The sequence below is a fragment of the Phaseolus vulgaris genome, chromosome 3 (genome assembly GCF_000499845.2).
Source record: "Phaseolus vulgaris cultivar G19833 chromosome 3, P. vulgaris v2.0, whole genome shotgun sequence".
Lineage (NCBI taxonomy): Eukaryota > Viridiplantae > Streptophyta > Magnoliopsida > Fabales > Fabaceae > Phaseolus > Phaseolus vulgaris.
This window is the reverse complement of record NC_023757.2, coordinates 29,941,246-29,963,672: the sequence shown is the minus strand read 5'-3', so window position 1 is coordinate 29,963,672 and position 22,427 is coordinate 29,941,246. Positions and strand designations below refer to the sequence as shown.

Genomic DNA, 22,427 nt, shown 5'->3' with positions numbered 1-22,427 from the left:
CCGCCCAAAGGCGTGCACCATCAAAGCTTCATCCTTGGTGTGGAGCTTTACCACCAACGCCCCAAACCGATTCAGGAAGTCCTTCAGGGGCTTTCCTTGGTACTGCTTCACCCCAAAGAGGTCGAAAAAGACAGGGGGTGGAGCACGGTTGAATATGACTTGCTCCCTGAACAATGTAGAGAACTGATCGAATGAGGTGATGTGTCCATCGGGGAGACCAATGAACCAATCCAATGTCGTGCCTGCGAACGTCACAATGAACAATTTGCAATGCATGGTGAATGTTCCTCCAGAGATCATCATTTGAGTATGAAAAGCCGTGATGTGGGCCTCCGGGTCTTCGATACTTGTGAAAGTAATTCTGGGTGTCATGAAATTGGTTGATATCACGACATTCATGATCGCCTGGGAGAACGGCATGGGGCGAGCTCTAACTCGAATATGTGGGCTTTGTTACCCTACTATGCGTTCCCCCAAGCGTTGTAGATCTCTCTGCAGCTCCTCATTGCCCTGCGTAACTCTTCATTGCTTGCTCGCGATGCGTCCAGATCGACCCTGAATTGGTCTTGTTTGTGGGCCTGCTCGACCCATACCTCAGCCAAAACCCTCTCATGGTCAGCCTTGGATGTTGCCACTGCCTACTGGAGAGTGTTGACGGTTTCCATGAGTTGTTGTAGGGTGGCATTGTCACCTTCCTCCTTTCCAGATGGGCCTTGTTGAGTATTCCTCATATCACCTGGTAGCTTGAACACAATTGTGGATGGGACCTAGTTTTATCGAGCCCTACGATAGGCGCCAAATATTCTTGTCGGTTGACCTGGTCGCCGGTTGACTATGGGAACAGGCTGTGACTCCGTCTGCCTCTACTGGAATTTGCTCTTTCCTTTAAATATTGGAATGCGACTCTGTTGAAACAGAAGGGGTCGTACGTGTTGATTGCACTCCGACGATCAAGTCAGTACAGGGCTTATAGAAACAATAAGTAAGTAAGTAGTTTCAGTCAGTGTACCTTTACCAGGGATCTCTAGTCCCTTTTATAGAATACTTTTAGGTTACTTCTTGTAACAACCCTTCTCTCATGAGAACCTTATCTCGAGTGAAAGTAGGTATGATGGGAGGAGAGTCTGTTACAATGTGCACAATCTTAGTACGACAACCGCCAGAATCTTTCCTCCTTGGAGTGCATAATCTTAACAGCATGATCGCCAGGGTACCAACTCATGTACCTGCATCAGGGATCCATCTATCCACTGTAAGCGTACAAGCTTTTACGTATCATGCATGCAGTTTATCCCCAAAACCCTAACACTTTTGGGCTTAGACGTTTTTAGAGTATTTATTGAATATTTTACTTGTGCTAAACCCAAATGTACTAAACACACCACTCACACTTTTTCACTGACCAGGCCTTATACAAGTTGAGTATATGAATGAACCTCTCAACGCACACATACCTTAAGTCCACTTTCGTGACCCATTATCACAACCAGACCATCGAGCTAACCTGTTTGACACAGGTGTCGATGTTCGATTACTGATCACTGAGCCCAACGCTCTAGTCCAATACAATTATTTTCCTCTTGCAATTTTCAAATCATTTATTCTCTCTTTTAAATTAATTTAATCTATGAGAAATCTTTTGCTTCTTTATGTAATTCATCGAATGCATTTAGCAATTGATCCTTCCCATGCAGTGTAAACTCTTTTGTCCATATTTCTTTCTTTACTTCTACATCCTTTTTATTTTTGTTTGATGAAAACATTCAATTACCCAAAAAAACACACCACATACCACATAGTTGAAACTGGATTTTCGATTTTCTCTGTTGGATATCGTTTTGTTTTATGTATCAATTTTATTAGATTGAGATAATTGGTATTTCAAATTTTAAGATGGCATCTTCAATTCCCACATACTCAATAAAAAGGTATCACCTATCATATTATCCACACAACTAGTCTAATAGTACTACCCTGCATTTAGTACAAATAAAGTGCAAAAGGAACATAAAAAAAAGTCAATCATAACTTTGTTTTATCAAGTTAAATCCAAATTCCTTTAAAAAATAGCTAAATCCAACTCTCAAATCCTAAAATACAGTGACATACGGGCACAATTTATAGTTCCCTCTTTATAACGGTCTCATTTACTGTTAGATGTATAAAATAGTATGTGGAAATATAAGCTGAGACTATTTTACAACAACTAAAAAAAATGAGGTTGCATGATATAAAAAAACAAAATAAAATTGCAACGTCATGCACCCACCCTCGATCTATACAACTTCCAAACCCCTAAAACTGCAGCTATTAGCCTATTAGAATGATTCAATATTACTTCTTGTGGTACAAGTTCACTTTTTTCTGTAACTCAAAAAATAGATGAATGCGTCTTTCGGTAAAAGAGTTTGCCTAACAAACCAATGGTAGCAGCTGGCTCGGTACTCTTCCATTCCACAGGAAACTATCATAGAAGCTTGCAACAGTATATACATGTTCAAATTTTCAAACCTGCGAATTTGTGCATATTTAGATTTAGTTAAATGTATGGGGCATGAAATGCAAATGTAAACGATAAAATTCACTCAAACAATGCAAATGTTTACACAAGAAGGCTGCATCTCATTTATGGTGGTAGCATAGCTTCCTAATTTGACATGACATATCTCTAGATATTATTCACTCAAACAATGTCGCATTCAACAGAAGTGTTAGGATCCATGACAAAAGTGAAAGTTTATTTTGCTTTTATGTAGCTCTTTAATGCTAGATTAGTTTTATAGTAGCCTTTTCTAAAACTCTGTCAAGAAGCCAAACAATTTATCCATAAGGCAAGCAAGCAAAAAACTGTCTTTCTTACCAGCCTCGTTATCATGTATGTTACCACCAAACTATGTTGTGTTACATGTAAGAAAATCTCATGCCTGTCTTTTGTGCTTCCATACACATGCATGTAATCAGGTGTTGTGTATGGAAGCAAGTATGAACTTAACCGGCAGATTGCTTAATATAAGAATAATTTAAGTGACTCGGACCATATCATGTTATTGCAACAACACTTACCAACATTTGAGGTAACCTAAGGAAGCCAAAGGACAAAGAATATAAAACAACTGAGATTGTTGTTGCTGTAATTAAATTGTGTACAAGACGCTTGTCGTCTTTGCTGGGCACGAATGCCACCTTGAGTGTATTTGTCAGGTCAAAAAGCCTACAGGAAATCTGCAAAGAATGTTAAAATCAGAATCAATCAGCATAAAAAATCTCAATCCAACTTGTGCTTTTTACTTACTGCAACATATATGGAAGTAGTAAGCATGAAGTTCAACATTGGGTAGTCTGGGATCAGGGAAAGCAACAATTTGGGTTGTCCGTCTGGAACACCTGACCTAAAAAATCAGCCAATTGCACAAAGGAAAAATTAATATATTCAGATAAATAACAAAAATAATCACACTACACATGTACACAAGTTGCATCAAGCACGAAAGCAATTGTGCATGAATGTATATTATGCATTTTCCCCTTTCGACCTGCTGCAGTAAGAACCAAATTTTAGAAATAATAAGCAAATTAGTTAAGCAAAATCTTTTTCACCCCTCAAGGACGAGCTAATCATCCAACAGTTTAAGTCCTAATTGCCCACATTTCTAGTGCAAAGCATATTCCATGTTATGTTTTTTATATGGCAAATTGATAGTTAATACACATCATATTTTCTAAATTCGAAGTTATCACCCCACCAAAAAATAATAATTAAAATTATTCAAAATTAAATGCTCAACATTGAGTGTAACGAAACAAATGTATGAACAATTCTAGACATCTATTATACCATGCCAAACAAGTGAAATCCTACATGCCCAAACATGTATCCAGGTCAGGCCTAGGAATCGAATATGGTTGTCACTGACTACATGTGCACCAAACAACCCCTCGACTCATTAGGACAACAAATACATAATATCCAGTAAAGCATCAATAAATGCTAAAAGTAGTACCTTAACCAGATATGGATCTGGGAGATGTAAGTCTCAAGTGTTATCTTCCCGAGCCATCTAGCAGAAGTAGAAGCATTATAAATAAATTAACAAATTACCAGCCTTAAAAAAGTGAAGAAAGTTAAATTTGACAGCATTTAGCGGTAAATTAGGTCATTGAGTTGAAGGCATGCCCATGTGTTTGCATGTAAAAGAGAAGGAAAGAGAAGAAGAATAAAAGATTGTACTTCTACAAAGACAACTTACGCAAAAAGTGTCAGTGTATAGCTACGGAAACTTTGTGTAACATTCCGCAAGCATATGTAAACCCTGTCAAATAAAAATGTGCCACATTAATAACTGAAAAGGTCTATCCCATAGGGTTCCTCCCCCTCCTCCTAAATGAAATGTTAAGGAAAAATGAACATACGTTATGGGAATCCACGAGGTATAAGGATGGTATGTATTGTATGTAAGCTTGTCCAGCTTGTATATATGCTCAAACCATAAATAACCCACCTAGAAATTAACTCAAATGGTCAGCGCTATCAAATAAAACAAAGCAAAGGTATGCTAATATAATAATGCTATTAAAAAATATAATACCAACGAGCATATCAGCACTATAGTTGCTTTGATTGATATTCTGCGCTTGATTTCAGCTTCCTCCAATTTTTCCATCCATCGTTCAACCTTATAATACCATGTCACAGTCAACAAAGTACTCAACTCACAGGAAAATGAAAAAAGAAAGAGGAGACAGAATTCGGAGATATTTTCCTGCTTCATAATCATCACTCAATCAAAGAGGATGAACTAAATGTAAGATTTGTTTGAATTATTTCAGAAACATAAAAAATGAGAAACTTACAGTTGGATGATAATAAGCATAAATCATGCCAATTATCCAGATGTAGCGATCAAGCCCTGAGCGAAAATGCCATTCATGCAAGCGGGAAAGATGTGATTTGGCAGGATTTGGATCGGTATAACCTGCAATTTTAAAGAAAACTTCCAGTTAGCAAGATCTGTTGTTCTTTTAGTGGTGAAGTCAAATATCGAAAATGTTACTAACCGAGAAAGAAAGTGAATGGACTCCAAAGCAATTCGAAGACTCCAGGTATCTCCCATACCAAGATAACAACCAAGAAGCAAGCAATGATTTTCACAGCAATGACTGACCCAATCTCATTGTACTTGTTGAGAATACCAAGTGCCCCATAAACCATAAGAGTGAAAAGTGTATGCATAGGGCAGATGTAGTATAACATGTAACTGTTGTTCAGTACAATACAACAGAACACCACAAAGAAATTAAGCCTCCACATCATCTGCTCAACCAGAGAAATTAAGAAATAAGCTGCAGTTAGTACAGACCAAATATAAAAAAGCAAGCTTTTATTGTTCAAGGAAATTGCATACCTGAGCAAATCTGGCCAGACTAAAATCTTTACGAACATAATAATATGAGAAGTTCCCAAATCCAGTCATCCAAACATATGCAGCGATGAACAAACGGATTGCATTGTATATTTCAGATGCAGCAAAGTAATGGTACATTAAAAACAAAACCTGTTATGGATGTCAAACATTAGAAATTTGAAATGTTAAAATGTGAAGAATTTACATTATTAACTATAAGTACAGCAAGAGTTGAATAATCAGAAGATCTGATGAAAAAATCTACAACAAACTGAACTGTATTTCCTTATTACTAAATGTATAAATTTTAGGGGGTCAGGAACTTGCATGATTAAGAAGTTTCAGGGAGTTTTTCCAGCATAAATGAAAAGAGAAAAGCAACATCAACCGAAAAAGTGACCAACCTGCATCCAGCCTTTCCATTCTTCAGTCTGGTGTCTATTTAAATAAAGGATGGATTTACCAGAAAAAGGTGACTTGTCTTGATGTATCTTAAAGGAAGTCATTGCCGAAACTATGATGAGGAGAAAATAGAGAAATAGGAAGATATCCCTATTGTAACTCTGCAAAAACAGATGATCGTTGACAAAGATTATATCACTTATGTATAGTAGCCACATGACAAGGATAATTTTTAAATATATATTACTGCTTTCACGGCAATTAAGAATACTGATTTTTATAACCTATGATCAATAGCAATGGGCACTGGCTAAGGTGGTACATTGTGCATTATGTGTCTTGACGCAACAAGTAATTCACTCCTATGTCCTTACTCTTCTCCCTCTACTTTAATGATTGATTCCAATCGTTGGTCAATTTTTTATTTAAAAGAGATTTTAGCCTTTCTTGGATTTTCCTAAGTTCGCACTTTGACTTCTTATAGTGTATCTTAAAGGAAGTCACGGTTACAGAAACAAAAGAAATATGAAGTGCCACAAAAGATGTAATTTTGTTGAAAAAATAAGAAGGTAATAGTTCTGTTAAAGCTAATACGCCATGCCAATATGCAGCAATATTTGTTTGCTGAACTGCCTATCCAAGCACAAAATAATACTCATCAAGAAATGAAACACAGAAGAGAAATATCCTGATTAAACTATCTACCTTTTTTGACGAGGCAAAGAAATCCGTGCGGTCACACAGATAAAAGTAAGCCAGAAGGAGACCAAATTCCGACCTATCGCAGACGAAAAAAAAGAGGAAATGAAAAACAATTAGTTTGAACTTTGATCCACATAAACAATTAATTCTCATTTCATATGATTTACTTACATCGCTCTAAGCGTCAAACGGTTTTCAAGAAGGAAATAGTTATCCATCAAAAGGAATCTGAAGAAATAAGGAAAACACCAAGCATGTAAGTGCAAGTTTAAGCAAAGTCAAAATAACAAAATATAGAACCATAATTCAACCAAGAAAAAACAAGAGCGACATGGATTACAAACCGGATAATTGATGGTGAGGCAGTTAAGCTCCGCGCCCTCGGGGATCCTGACTGTAGAGCTCCTCCCTCCAATAAAACTGCTTTGTCTTCGTCTTTAACAGCATCACTACCCATTTCAACTAAGTTGATGTCCGAGTGACCACTAACGAGAACAACTTCCATAAGAAATCAATCATGGCAATAATTTTCTAATGCACTTACATTCTTAAACGTTGGAATAATATAAAATTTCTTAAAGAACCTCCAAACTATAAATCTCAGACAAAACACTTGACTCTGCCACTTAATTAATTCATCCATGTCGGATTATGACATTCTTTATTCTAAAATATTGTGGGGGATTAAACAAAAAACAGAAGTTGCATAACGGTAGCATCATAATTCATAACTAAAAACCCGCTATTGCGACATAAATATACGTACGTTAATCCAATTGTGACCAACTATAAGTGATCAATTAATTTTCTAGTTATCTCGAAATTCGCAGAAGCTACATTTCCGTAAAATGCAAAAAGCAGGCGCAAGTAAAAACTCACGCCAGAGTTATCGATCCAATCGAACTTACGCTTTGGACGAGACAGAGTTTTTCCGATACTCCAATATCTCCGAATATATCCATGCCACAACGACCGGAGTGATCCCGAGCAAGAACGAGACCTGCAAGCGTCAAGAACCGAAGAATCAATAGCTATCACCAATCACAAACACAGACACGTCAAATTCCAAAAAGGCAACGATTAACTAGCGGCGAAAAAACAAGAATCGGTCGATCGCATAAGCACACCACATCAAATTCCACGGTGAAAAATAAACATAAATGAGTAACTAGCGGCGAGAAAATAGAAGTCGGTGCAAGATCTGATGGCTCTAGAAGATCGAACCAGAGGACGTACCTGACCGGGAGTAACAGGACTGAGGATAAGCATTTCGGAGAAGCAAAAGAGGCAGAAGAATGACAACACAGTTCCGGATTCCGAGGCAGCGGAAATCACAGGAACTGAAGCGGCATTCGAAGAATGAGAGCGATTCGACGCTGATCCACCACCGGATCTGGTGGAGAGAAATGGTGTTTCCTAATTTAGCGAGAATGAAAGGGCGAATGAAGAGGAATTTGAATTTCACTGCGCAAAATGGTTGGGTTTGTAAATGCAACAGTGCAGCGAGCGACGGTAGGTGATAAGAGTACTACAACTCACTGCGCGTCTAAGTTGGAGAAGAAGAAAAAAATGTGCAGAACAGAAAAAGAAACCTCACAAAATTCTCAACCATTTCATTATTACTTTCTTCTCATTCAAATTAAAATAAAAATAAATACACATAATTTTGACTCCTGTTTTTTTGTTTACCCTCTGGGATGTGGCGTTAGAAAAGTCGCCGACAATTCAATTAAATTTAGTAATAATTTATTTTATTTCAATCCAGGTCACATCATGGGGTGGGTGCAGTTCCAATTTCTCTTGTGCATTCAATTAATTTAATTTACACTTAACTGGAATTAAAATAATAATAATTTATTATATTTTTTTAAGTTCATTGAATTTTGAAGTGAATTTTTTTAAAAAAAATAATTTGAAAAAATATTAAAGATGTAGTGAGGAGGGAGAGTTATTTTAGTCATTCCAAGGGACGCGCCTATACTCTGGGAAGAGAATTGAATGGAGGGAAAGGGATATGGCATTTGATCACCGACACCACTATTCCTAACTTTTGTTTTGTTTATCAATGTATTTCTAATTCACTCTTTTTAATATATTTCTTGATTATAATTATTTTAAAATATAGAAATAGAAAAGGAGATTATTTTTATGGAAAATCTACTCAATTTTGTGATTTTCAAATAGTTTAACAAGAAAGGAGAGTTTATTTTTAAATTTTTATCGTATTAAAAAGTTTACTTTTATAAACTCTAATATCTCTTACATTTATGTTTTTTTTTATACATTTTGATGGAGAAGTTGTGGTCCTAATGTCACTCGTTTCATGATCTCATTAGCTCTATCCAAATTGAAACATTATTATTTTATTAGTGTCGATAAGAGTATTATAACACCAAAATCAATTATATTTATTTTTCAATGATAACTCAAAATGATTTTTCTGACAAATAAATAGATATCTGCATTTTTCATTTTTAATTTTTATATATTTATATATTTATATAATTTTAATAAATATTAAATTATATGAAAAGACATGTAAATTATCTAAATGCAGCATTAATAATAGTTTTATTAAGATTTTATATTAATTTTTTATATTTTTATTTTATTGTTTTTGAATATTAAATTTTGATTTGACTTGAATGAAATATTGAACTTTGTAAGATTATCAAGATTAAGATTAAGGCTTAAAAAAATTGGAGCAGCAAACAATGTCAAAACATAATGCAAATGGTAATGTTCTTCAAAATCTTCCCATTTCAAGTTTAGAGTAACTTTCATGTTCATCAAACGCCTTATGCAAGGATGGTATATTGGAAGTTGTAGAATCTATCACCATATCAATTGAATCCGCGTCTTCCATGGTAAAGAAGTTGAAAAAAATAAAATAATAAACTAAATACAAATTACCAGACTTCCAACTTATGTAATATATAATAGATCAAAGCAACAATAGGCATAAAAGCTTTGCCCGCAAAATGGGCTTAGGATTCACTAAATTTAACATCTTATTTAAAAGCATTATTCACCAAATTATCCATTATTAATTTTTTTACAATATCTTTGGCGGCTTGATTTATCACTAAGATTTCCAAGAACACTACTAAATACATAAATCTAACATGAAAACAAAATAACTTGCCAAAAATAATTCAGAATCCAAAAATTTCATATAAAAGAAAAAAAACTAAAAAATCTTCCATTGCTTTGTTAGGTGTGTACTTTTGGAGTGCAATATCAAGAAAATCGCTCAAATTAAACCATGATTGAGAGAGAATTGAATGGTAAAAAAACTCAAATCTGCCTTAAATAAACATTTTCATACAAAAAAATTAAGAAAACAATAGAAACAAAAATGTTCAAATCCTATAACAGTGAGTGAAATGAAACTTTGAAACTTCTTTTATAAAACTCTAAATTTGTACTAATTATCCCGTTCATTTACATCTCAAACCTCAAGAGCCATTGAAACATTTCACCGCTCACCGATTTTATCTCCAAACGGTTGGCTTCCGCATCGTAATCTTCACCTAAGCAATGTGGCTTCAGTGTCTATTGCTAGTGAAGAACCTTCCAGAACTTCAAAACGACATAGTATTTGAAACAACCTTCTATTAAATAGTATTACTTTTAAATAATAAGAATTTAAAAGTAACCAAATATGAACAAAAAAAGGGCATAACTTGCTCATATCCTTTTTCTTTCTCTCGCACTTGCAACCATTTGTTCCACTCTCTTTGGGTTCTCCTTTATCTTTAACTTTAGGTGTTCTCTGACTCTTAGGGACACTGTTGAACTCTTTAGTGAGTATTTGTGGTTTCAATTTGATTGTTTCCATGTCGAACTCGCGGTGCCTCTTGCGTCCTGGTCTCTCATTGGCTTCCTCTCATCTTAGTTGCATTATAAAATGAGACGTGTCTCTGCTTCGAACTTGGAAAGTGTGAGGAGAGGAAGCAATGGTGGTTGTTGTTGTTGTTGTACAATGGTGATTGAGGTGAGAGTAAGAAGAACATGGAGCGTGAAGGAAAAAGGTTCAAGATGTGTCAAAATTTATTAGAATTTTTTTCTTTGGAGTCGAAATATAAAAGAGAAAATGAAATGGATGTAAAAGGTGAAAACTACCCTTCATAAGGAAGTGAAGGTAACTGGTGAAAACTACTCCTTCATAAGAAAGTGGATGTAACCGGTGAAAACTACTCCTATGTAACCCCTCAGTAATAATGGAAAATGACAAAATGACAATACACTCAAGAATTTCCAAAATTGCTCACGTGGTCACTACTCACATTTCCTAATATTTATTTTTCTCTCATAAAACAGACATTCTCACTCATTATGCAATTAATTTATCTCTTTCAATTCAAAACGGTTGCTCCATTTATTTCAAATATTTTTTAAAATTATTTCTCCCTCATAAAACAGACACTCTCTCTCATTATGCAATTAATTTTCAAAATAAATTATCTCTCACTACAAGAAAAAAAGGTTTTAATAGAGGTTATTTAGTGAAGGTTAATATAACCTTAGGAATTGATTTAATTAATGGAGGTTTTTTCTAAAACCTCAACAAAATAACGGAGGTTTTTTAACCTTAGCTAAATTCCAAAGGTTTATTCTAAAACCTCAGTAAAATAACAGAAGTTTTTTTAACCTTTATTAATTTCCAAAGGTTTATTTTAAAACCTCCGCAAAATAACGAAGGTTAAAACCTTCGTTAATTTCCAAAGGTTTATTTTAAAACCTCCACAAAATAACGAAGGTTTTTTTAACCTTTGTTAATTTATAAAGGTTTATTTTAAAACCTCCATAAAATAACAAAGATTTTTTTAACCTTCGTTAATTTCCAAAGGTTTATTTTAAAACCTTCGTTAAATTCTAAATATTTATTCTAAAATCTCATCAAAATAATAGAGTTTTTTAATTTTTTTTAAGTGTCAAAAATTTATTGTAAAACATCAATAAAATATATTTTCTCAATTCTTAATAAATAGATATAATTAAATTTTTTAGTGAGTTTAGCCTAAACTGGTATACATATTTAAATATGCTTTGAACTTAGGTCTTAGAGGTTGATTCATTAATTGAAGTTAGAAGGCACTTCATTAATTGAAATTATTATTCAATTCTTAAAGATTGTTTTTATGAATTTCAATAAGTAAAAATAAGTTGTGTGTGAAGTGACATTAACTTATCACATATATACATCATCATAATTTATTTTTTGGTTACATTTGCAGTATCAGATTTTGAAGAATCAGACACTGGAAACTATTCATTATAATAATATTAATAATAATAATAATAGTAATAATATTAATAATATGAATAATATTAATAAATATTAATAATATTAATAATATGAATATAATATTAATTATAATAATAATGTTAATATAATATTAATATGTATAAATTATGTTAATAATAATAAGTAAAATAAAAATGATAATATGACCAAAGAACTTCTTCGGTCTAGTGGTTAACCCTAGTTACTAGAAGGACTTGGGTTCAAATCCTGGTTGATGTGCTTTCTTTGCAATATTAATTGTGGGTGGTTTGGGTTTTTATTTTACGGAGGTTTGAAAGCCTTTTCCTGGTTTTTAAAAAAACCCTGGGGAACCGCAACCCAGGGTAAACCATTTTTTCTTGTAGTGTCTTTCAATTCAAAAATTTTGCTCCATTTATTTCAAATATTTTTAAAAAAATAAGAAATGACACAATGCGCAAAATACTGAAATAAAATCAAATATTAATCTAACATAAAATAAGAAAAAAATTCAGAGTAGTTAAAGAGAATCCCCTTTAATATAGGTATAGATTAATAATTTTTTTTATTAATGTTAAATAAAATTTCTCAATTATAAGAAAAAATATTATGTCTTAAAAAGAATAATACAGAAGAAATATTTGTAAATTGTAGATAAATTAGTCCAAATTTTAAAGTTTATTAACATATCTCAAATACCTAACAAATTCATACCAATTGAGATCCATGTAGGAACTAATTGAAGGAAATAAGAGAATGCAAAAGGTTGTAGCAACTGATTGAACGTAATTGCACAAAATTGCAAAACTGATCTTATTCATTTTGATTTACTCAATCATATATATATATATATAATAAAATTATAATTATTAGAAGCTATAAAATAGGAATACTAACAGGCCTGTAAACTGGCTATTAATGCAATATAACAGTAAAATAGTTTAAGGGTAATAAAATAAAAATTAATAATAATAAAATCTGAATTAATAACCAACATCATCCCTTAGTTCTGATTTGGAACAACCTTCATGCCCAACATATCTCTTAACTTGATGAAAGCATCGATCTTCAATGGCTTAGTGAAAATATATGTAATCTGATCTTCTGATCAGCAGTATTCCAATTTGATCATGTTCTTCCCAACTTGGTCTCGCAGGAAGTGATATCGAATATCAATGTGTTTACTTCTTTGATGAAAAACCGGATTCTTTGCAAGATTAATTGCAGAGACATTATCAACATAAATCTTAATTTGAACATCTAGATTAAAACCAATTTGAGTAATGATATTGCTAAGCCAAACTGATTGACAAGCACTTGCTGCTGCTACATACGCAACTTCACAAGTAGATAATGCAACAATCGACTGTTTCTTTGATGACCATAAGCAAACAGTCTTTACGATTATAAAACAATTACCACTAGTGCTCTTCCTCTCGTCTGAATCTCCACTCCAATCACTGTCTGAGTATCCGACGATCTCAATCTTCTTAGATGAAGAGTAAAATAGACCAAAAGTTGTAGTACCTTTGATGTAGCGCATAATTCTCTTCACAGCTTGTAAATGAACTTATCGAGGTAGCTCCATGTATCGATTGACCAATCCCACAACATAACATATGTCGGGTCTAGTACACGTGAGATATATAAGGCTCCCAACAATCTGCTTAAAGTATGTTGCATCTACAGTTTGCCCATCACCTTCCTTCGTGAGCTTAATTCCAGTTTCAATTAGAGTCTTAACTGGGTTTGAATCCTTCATCTTAAACTTCTTTAAAAACTCATCAGCAAATTTTATCTAATGAATGAAGATTCCATCATCTCCTTGGATGAATTCAATGCCCAAAAAGTAGGACATAAGACCAAGATTAGTCATCTCAAATTCCTTCATCATGATATGCTTGAAATCATCAATCATTTTGAGATTACTTCATGTAAAAATCACATCATCAACATAAAGACATTGTAAGGACCGAGAAAAATAGTCTTAGAGTATAAATGGTACAATTAAAATGACACCTGAATATTTTATTATTAAAGTGAAAAAGCTATATAAATAGAAAATTAGTTATTCAGGTTTCATTTTAAAAGAACCATCATCTCTCTAGAAGTTTCCTTTTCCTTTCCTCTCCTTTCTCTCTAAGATTTTGACCTCCTCGCTCATTTGTTTGACGATCGGAGTCCACCATTAGACTCCTAGCAGCGAGATCTACAAGATTGCCCGATCAAAATCTTTCATAGAGTAAAATCATTTTTGTTCCCTTTTTCCTTTTCTTTCCCTTCTCTCTAAGATTCTGACCTGCTCGCTCATTAATTTGATGATCAAAGTCTGCCATTGGACTCCTGGCAGTGAACTCTACGAGATTGCCCGATCAGAATCTTAGAAAAAGTAAGTTCATTTTTGGCTCATTTTCCTTTGAGTTAGTTTTGATTTGGTTAGGGTTGTCTTTTAGTTAAGTTTGCATGTGAGATTTGTTAGAAAAGATGGCTTTAAACTAGAGGGGGGTGAATTATTTAAAGGGGTTTTCGCAAACTTTTCAAAGCTATAATGAACTTATTTCAGAAACCAATTGATTCAGCAATTCAGTTAGCCAAAACAACAAGCAAAACTGTAATACTAGAAAAAACAATCGGTTGTTTATACCAGCAAACAACAAACAAACTGAAATTAAAGAGTTAGGGATAGAGAGATTGTACACAGTTGTTTATACTGGTTCACTCCAAACTAGAGCTACATCCAGTCTTCTCAGAAACCCTGAGGATATCCACTAAGCAATCACCACTTGATCACTTACACCACAACCAAGAGAATGACCTTGAAAACCTCAAGAAACACACTCTCCTTGGCCAACACTAAGATTGCTGATCTTGAACACCTCAAGAACACACAGCCAATCTCAGCAAAACACACACGAATTGTTGAGCAGTTTACAGAGATTACACTTGTTACAGGTGAATATCTGAAATCAATACAAGTAAAATCCTATTCAGCACCTTGATCAATCTCTCAACACTTTTGCAATCTCAGAACTCTTTGAAAAACTCTTTTTTCAAAACTTTTTTTCAAGATCCTTAAAAACATAAAAACAGTTTTTCATAATATATCTAAGAATATAGTTTGTTATCAAATCTTAACAAACTCTTAATTGCATTAAAAACATATTGGTCAAAGCATTTAATGACTGGAGCGTATTCATTTAAAGCATTTAAAGCTCAGTCAAAGAAAACAGTTTTTCTGTTATGGTTTCAAAACAAACAATCGATTGTTTCCTCGAATCAATCGGTTGTCTTGTTACTTAACAAAATCACCATTCAAAAACAGTTTTCAAACTTTCTCAAAACACCTAAGTGTAAACAATCGGTTGTTTCGACAAAACAATCGGTTATTTCGACAAAACAATCGGTTGTTTCAACTTAGTTTAAAAAACATTTTGCTTTGATAAAAATTGAGATGCTAATTGCTTTGAGATTTAATCCAAGGGTTGATTACAACATTAAACTACCCCAGAACAAAGCTTAAACCAGCACAGCAGCATCAAGCAAAGCATAGGCTTCATCCTTCAAAGGATTTGGATTCTTCAAAACATTGAACACCACTTGGTTCAACAAGATTTTTATCTTCAGAATTAGTCTCTATTAGATCAGGGTCATAAGGATATAGTTAGATTTGTGATCAGGACTTTGTGGTGTAGGTTGGGTTATCCTTAAGCTTTTGGTGGGTTGGAGCTCTTAGTGAGCATCTGCTCAAGTCCAGGTAAGGGAAGTTAGTCTTATTCTTAATGAGGGTGACGTGGTCACCAATTCCAATATTTACTTACAGGATTGTCTCTTTTGAAAAGTAAAATAATATATTGACTGGAATGGTTCATTTTTTAATCTTTTATATTGATTTTAAGGTGAATAAATTATTGAAAGTGTTTGAATGATAATATAAATGAGTTGAATTGTTTTTTTTGAATATTTTATTGAATTACTTAAGTGAGATGTTTGATGAGAAGTGGTTGTTTGATTTTAGATGATGATTGATTTAAAGAGCATATATTTGGAATTAATTATGTGTTTAAGTAAAGTTTGAGATATATTTGGATTGTTTAGAAAGTTTAAATATGATGTGATTGAGTGGTGCATTGATATGTTAAATGATGTATGTAATGAGGTTAAAGTGTGATCAAGACAGTATTTTCAGGAAAGGAAATACCGTGTTGAGATTGTTATTAGGGTGTATTGATTTGTGAGTGTCCTGTGAATGAGACGATCCTGACTCTACTGATATAATGGAATCACATAGATGAAGTTATTCAGTTGGTGAGAGTCGAAAGAGGTCCATTTGGTTGAGTCTGAGGTTTGAAAGAACTTATCAGAGCAGATCAAATGGATTTACCCTGTCATATGAAGATGATGAGATATTGAGATAATTATGTGCATGGCTATGTGGGTTTCACAACAGTAGTATGACAGGTGCAGGTCTCTGGATGCTAATTTCAATACACGAGTCTTCCGGAAGTAGAGTCAAGTGTCTGAGTATGTGAGTCAGTAGAAAACTTACAGGAGTAATGTGGATGATGAACGTGATAGAGACTTGATGGTTATGTGAAATGTTTGAGAAATTGTATGAGAATTTATGAATTTTGTGTATCAATTTGAAATTTAAATTATATAGAAAACTTTGTTATAACTAGCTTACCCTGTTATTTGTTTGTGTTTGTTTCTTTATCTGTGATGATCGTGTTGTACACAGGAGTAGATAAGATTGCAGGTAATAGAGCTCCTAAGTGAGTAGCTGGAGGATGTGATAATTTTAAATTGAATGCTCTGTTTGTTTTTAAAACTTTTGATGTATATATTAAAATCCCTATGAAGAGGAATATTTTTTTTTAGATACAATTATGAGATAGTTATATATATATATTCATATGTTAAGTAGATAGTGTTTGTTTTACTTATATATGGGTAAAAAAATTAGGGATGAATAAATGAATACCTAATCATTAGTCTTTACATAAAGACCATGATCTGATGCACATTTTTTTGAATCTAGTGGCATGAAGAAATGAATCAATCCTTTTGTTCCAAGCTCTTGGTGCCTGTTTAAGATATAAAGCCTTAGTTAGTTTGTACACCTTCTCCTCTTTGCCAGATTGTATGAAAACCGACGGCTGCTTTACATAAACCTCTTCATCAAGTGGGCCATTTAGAAACACAGACTTGACGTCCATTTGGTGAATTTTCCATTGCCTTTGTGCAGCTAAAGCAATGATTAATCTCACTGTTTCCATTCGAGCTACAGGAGAAAATATTTCTCCATAATCATAGCCTTCTCTTTGCTCGAATCCCTTTGCCACCAACCTTGCCTTGTATCTATCAATCTCACCATTTGTTTTCACTTTAATCTTGTACACCCACTTCACATCAATTGCTTTGTGTCCTTTTGGAAGATCAGTGAGTTGCCATGTATTGTTTTTTTCAATCGTCATCAATTCTTAATTCATAGCCTTTTTCCATTTGGGGTGTTGAATGGCATATGCAAGTCTCACGAGTTCTGAATCTGCAAGAAAAGCAAAGTGAACTAAATCTCCATTGTCATCAACTTCATCATCAATATTTACTTCGCAATCTTGAAGGTGTACAGGTTGTCGTTGCTGCCTTCTTGATCGCTCCATCATAGTTGCAATTGGAGCTGCAACTTCAGGTTGAACTGCAGGTGCTTCAAGAGTGACTCCGTCTTCATCTTGTTTGTGATTACTATCTTCTTGAGCACAATTGATAGCATGATTATCACGTTTTGATATGCACTCATTTGCATAATGGTTGCGTTTATGGCAATTATAACACTCAACATTTGATTTATTATAAATGTCTCCTCGTCCTCCGCGTCCACGTTCACCGCGCCAAGCGCCTCCATGATTCTGGCCACCACGACCTTTGCTGAAATAGCTACCATGTTTATGATAGGAGCTACCAATTGAGGGTTGTGCTTATAAAGCCTATTCAATTGGTTTTTCAATATTATTGTCATTCATTTGTTGCTCATGCGCTCGTAGGGAACCAGACAATAACCTTAATGTCATTTTTGAAATGTCATTGGCCTCTTCAATTTCGGCAACAACATGTTCAAATTTGGGAGTTAAAGATCTCAAAATCTTCTCCACATTTGCCTGCTCTTTCACCATTGGTCTTCATCTGATTTGTTAAGGCAAGAACTTTATTTATATAGACATCAATAGTCTTTGTGGTTTCCATCTGCAGCAATTCATATTGGCGTCTTAGGGTTTGAAGGCGCACCCTCTTGATCTTGTCATCACCTTTATAATTGGTTGACAAAATTGTCCAAGCCTCACTAGCAGTTGTTGCTCCTTCGATCTGCTCAAACATCTCGTCATTCATTGGATGAGATACAAAGTCTTATTGTCCTTCTTTTTCTTATCACGATGCGCTACTCGTTGCGCCTCAGTTGCATTAACAGCTAATGCACACACTCCACTCTCAACGACATCCCATAACTCATGATAATCAAACAAAACTCTCATTGCACACACCACCGATTGTAATTTTTTCCATAAAGGATAGGGACTGATAATTGGGTAGAGTTCATGATAACAGACTAGCTCTTGATACCAGTTGTAGGAACTAATTGAAGGAAATAAGAGAAGACAAAAGGTTTTAGCAACTCATTGAATGTAATTGCACAAAATTGCAAAACTGATCTTATTCATTTTGATTTACTCAATCATATATATAATAAAATTACAATTACTACAATTACTGAAAGCTAAAATAGGAATACTAATAGGTCTGTAAACTGACCATTAATGCAATATAAGGATAAGTTTAAGGGTAATAAAATCAGAATTAATAATAATAAAATATGAATTAATATCCAACAATCCATTATTTTGAATTCTTTTATAATTATAAAATTTATTTTTTTAATTATATTTTACCCTGAAAAATATGTTGTGAAATAGTTAGTTGAGTGTTAAAAAATTATTTTCCAATGTCATTTAGATACTTCCTTTTTTTTTCTTTCTAAGTGGCAGTAGAAACCATATCCATGTGTAAGGACAAATTTGAAAAGAAAAAATTGCAATGGTAGAATCAATTTATCTATTTTCAACCTCCATCTTCTTTTATACTCTTCATACAAAAGTACAATATGATATATTAAATATAAATCTTATAATCTGTATGGGAGAGAGATTTAAGAATTTAATTAAGATTAGACTATTTTACTGCATGAAAAAATAGTAAAACAAATAAAGTATTAAATCTTGGATATTAAACATTAAATAAATTATTTATTCATAAATTTAATTTATTAGCCTTTAAAAGCAACTATTTGTCCATTTATATGATGTTTAGTTATATCTATTTATTTATTTGTTTCATTTGTTTACATAAAAAAAAATAATAATAATAAAAAAAAATAAAAATATATATATATATATATATATATATATATATATATATATATAAACAATGGTTTGAATGTCATTTATAATTAAATATGTAAAAAGAGTAAAACAGATTGTTTAATAATTTGATTAAATCTAGTTTAATACATTCTGTTTTATATAACAGTCCCATTATTAAAATTAAAAACATAAAATATATCTCACGTGTGTATATTACATATATAATTATTCGATACTTAAATAAAAAATACAAAACTAAATAACAATAAAAGTAAGTATTTTAAAAAGTTAAACGTACAATTTTTATCATCCATGTATATAAAATATCATTTTAATTCAATTCGAATATTTTGAATTTACATTATTGAGTTAATTGTTAACATACAGTTATCACGTCCGCAGCAAAAATAACATATGGAATAAACTAGAAAAGATAATTTTTTAATATATATATATATATAATATATATATATATATAATCTTCTAAATTCAAATTTTTATTTACAAATTCTAAACTTTTATATAACATTGAACACTTTTATACAAAAATAACATTTAATTTATTATCAATGTACACTTGATTATTAAAACTACTCTTTTTTTTTATCTCAATTGACAACATATATCAAATTGGGATAGTTTTTAGTTGTACTCGTTCCGCAAAATGATATTTAGGAATCTCTATTAATTAATTTATTTTATCATATAATATATCCATCTATATAATAAGATAAATTTTCACATTTTTCATAAAATATGATAATCTAAATCTAAAACATTTTTTAAGTAGCACAAACAAAAAGTTTTGTCACGTGTCACACTCTTTTTTTAAAAAAAAAATCAAAAATTAATTTGATTTAAAACAGAACTTTGGACACGCCATGTAATTAGCCTTTTCGAGCAAAGCTGGATACGTGTCGTGCGGTCATGCATTCAAGTTGGTCCAGAGTGAAGCGGCCCACATAGGTCCAATGTATTCATCTTCTTCCTTCAAAAATTAGGATTTTCTGGGTTTGATATGGCTGTTGCTATCTTCTTTCTATTTTTTTTATTTTTTTTATTTATTTTATTTTTTTTATTTTTTTTTTTGCTTATGGTTGTCGCCATCTTTTTTCTGTTCTTCATCTTTTCGTTTTATTATATTGTTCATTTTTTTCTCGTTGTCTAGGTTTGATTTTTGCGTTTCATCTTTCATGTTTTACCCTTTTTTTTGTTTTTTCTTTCGTTTTTTTTCTGTTTTCTTCTTTGTTTTCTCTGTGTTTGGGTTTCGTATCACAATGTTTCATTTTTCCTTTCATTTGCTATCTGTTTTTTTTTTGTCTGGGTTTCGTAGCACAAGTTTTCATTTTTTCCTTTCGTCTGTTTCTTTTTCGTATTTTTTTTGTGTTCATCTGTTCATTTCTTCTGTTTGCTATTTTTTTCTTATTTTTATTAATCTACGCTCTCTTTTTTTTCCTGTTTTTTGGTGTTGGGTTTCATATTGTGTTCATCTGTTCATTTGTTTTGTATTGTGCTATTTTTTTTATATGCGCTTATTTTGTTCATCTGTTCATCTCATTTTGTATTGTGCTCATTAATCTGTGTTTTCAATTTTGGGTTTTTTATCCAAGTATGAAAAGGTTTGAAAAGGTAATACCGTTTGTGTCCGTTTATGTTTTGTTTTTTCCTTTTTTTTTTGTGTTATCTGCTCATCTCATTCTTAATTTCTTCTGTGCTAGCTGTTCATCTGTACTATATGTTCATCTCATTCTTAATACTTAATTGTGTTCATTAATTTGTGCTTCCAATTTTGCGATTTTGATCCAAGTTGAAAGTTGAAAATGTTTGAAAAGGTAATTTTGTTTGTGTCCGTTGTTTATTATTATTATTATTATTATTATTTATTATTATTACTATTTTTATTATTTTTACCTTTCAAATATTTATTGTTTTATGTTCTCAAAATTTTCAATTCCAAATTCCAAGATCATTAATTAAGTGTAACGATGCTTTCTGATTCATATCTTCTTCCTGTAGTAGGTCCACTGACCTTTCATTTTGGTGCTTCTGATCCAAGTTTGAGAAGGTATTTTGGCGCTTCATACTTTTATTTATTATTTAATTTCATTTAATATTTAATGAATTTCATTTAATATAAGTTATTTAATTCAAATAAATTAATTATTTGTATTAATTTTATTATTACCTACAGATATATATTGGTGTTAGTATTTTTTTTATCTCTTTTTGTTAACGTGTTTTATGATAATGTATGGTTTTTTTATTAATTATTTGTATTAATTTTATTATTATTATTACCTACAGATATATATTGGTGTTAGTATTTTTTTTATCTCTTTTTGTTAACGTGTTTTATGATAATGTATGATTTTTTTATTGGTGCTATTGTTCTTTTTAATCTCTTTTTATTGCGTTTTATCTTATACGTGTTTTTTTCATGCACTGTTTCTCCTTAATCTCTTTAAGCTATTGTTTTTTTCATTTAATCTATTATATGGTATTTTTTCTCCTATTTTTATCATATTTAAGGTTTCGTGATTTATTCATTTTTTGTTTTCATTATTCTTTTGTTGCCTTTTTCTCCATTTTTGTTCCTTTTTTTAATTTTTACTTTTATCACAATTTCGACAAAAATGGATTACTTGGTTTTGACTTATTCTAATTTTGGTTTCTCTATAAATTTTTTTACACTGTCTGTTCATTGTGATTTTTTTATTTATTTGTGATTTGGTGATGTTTTTTTTTTATAAAAGCATATTAATATTTAGATATTGGTTCATATTTGTGAATGATACTTTGTTTTGGATGAATATGAATATTTATGATTCTACTGTCTCTGTTATAGTACACATACAAAATTTCGACAATTTGGATGATATCTTGACAATGGATAGGGAAAGTTCCAGACAATGATGTAACATGTTTTTTTTAAGGATCATGGTTTTGTTGATCGAGCTTTTGTCATACAATTTGGCAATGAACTCGGTCCAAATTGGTTTTTGATGGATGACGATAACAATAGACGCGCATCGTGAAGTATAATATGGATTTGTATATGCCTAAGTGACTGAAGGATAAATCCATATTACACTTCACAATGCGTCTATTGTTATCGCCATCCACAAAAAACAAATTCGGACCGAGTTCATTGCCAAATTGTATGGCAAAAACTTGATCAACAAAACCATGATCCTTAAAAAAACACGTTACATATTTGTTAATCATAATCTAAAATACAAA

The 22,427-nt window shown here is 32.2% G+C and overlaps 1 protein-coding gene across 2 annotated transcripts; it reads right to left on the bottom strand.

The window, feature by feature from the left end:
• Positions 1-2,106: 2,106 nt before the first annotated feature.
• Positions 2,107-8,187, bottom strand: LOC137807042 (protein REDUCED WALL ACETYLATION 2). 2 transcript variants are annotated; one of them, XM_068607461.1, is made up of 16 exons: positions 7,743-8,187; positions 7,415-7,506; positions 6,851-6,991; positions 6,678-6,734; positions 6,510-6,582; positions 5,807-5,965; positions 5,403-5,552; positions 5,056-5,311; positions 4,852-4,973; positions 4,587-4,673; positions 4,411-4,499; positions 4,248-4,310; positions 4,002-4,058; positions 3,293-3,389; positions 3,064-3,222; positions 2,107-2,511 (listed from the first exon to the last, which is right to left on the bottom strand). In XM_068607461.1, the coding sequence occupies exons 1-16, from the start codon at positions 7,773-7,775 to the stop codon at positions 2,506-2,508; spliced, it is 1,641 nt and encodes a 546-aa protein (XP_068463562.1). In that variant the 5' UTR covers positions 7,776-8,187; the 3' UTR covers positions 2,107-2,505. The 2 variants fall into 2 exon arrangements, with proteins under 2 accessions (XP_068463562.1, XP_068463561.1); XM_068607460.1 differs by lacking the exon at positions 2,107-2,511 and having other exon boundaries at positions 2,894-3,222.
• Between the last annotated feature and the right edge of the window lie 14,240 nt (positions 8,188-22,427).

What these genes read in the sequence shown, in the direction of transcription:
- LOC137807042 (XM_068607460.1), bottom strand. Translation starts at nt 7,775, where the DNA reads ATGCTTATCCTCAGTCCTGTTACTCCCGGTCAG. An exon ending in AACTCTGTCTCGTCCAAAGC is followed by an intron (nt 6,992 to 7,414) that starts GTAAGTTCGATT and finishes TGTTCTCGTTAG; the next exon opens with TGGTCACTCGGACATCAACT. An exon ending in TAGTGCTGATATGCTCGTTG is followed by an intron (nt 4,500 to 4,586) that starts GTATTATATTTT and finishes GTTAATTTCTAG; the next exon opens with GTGGGTTATTTATGGTTTGA.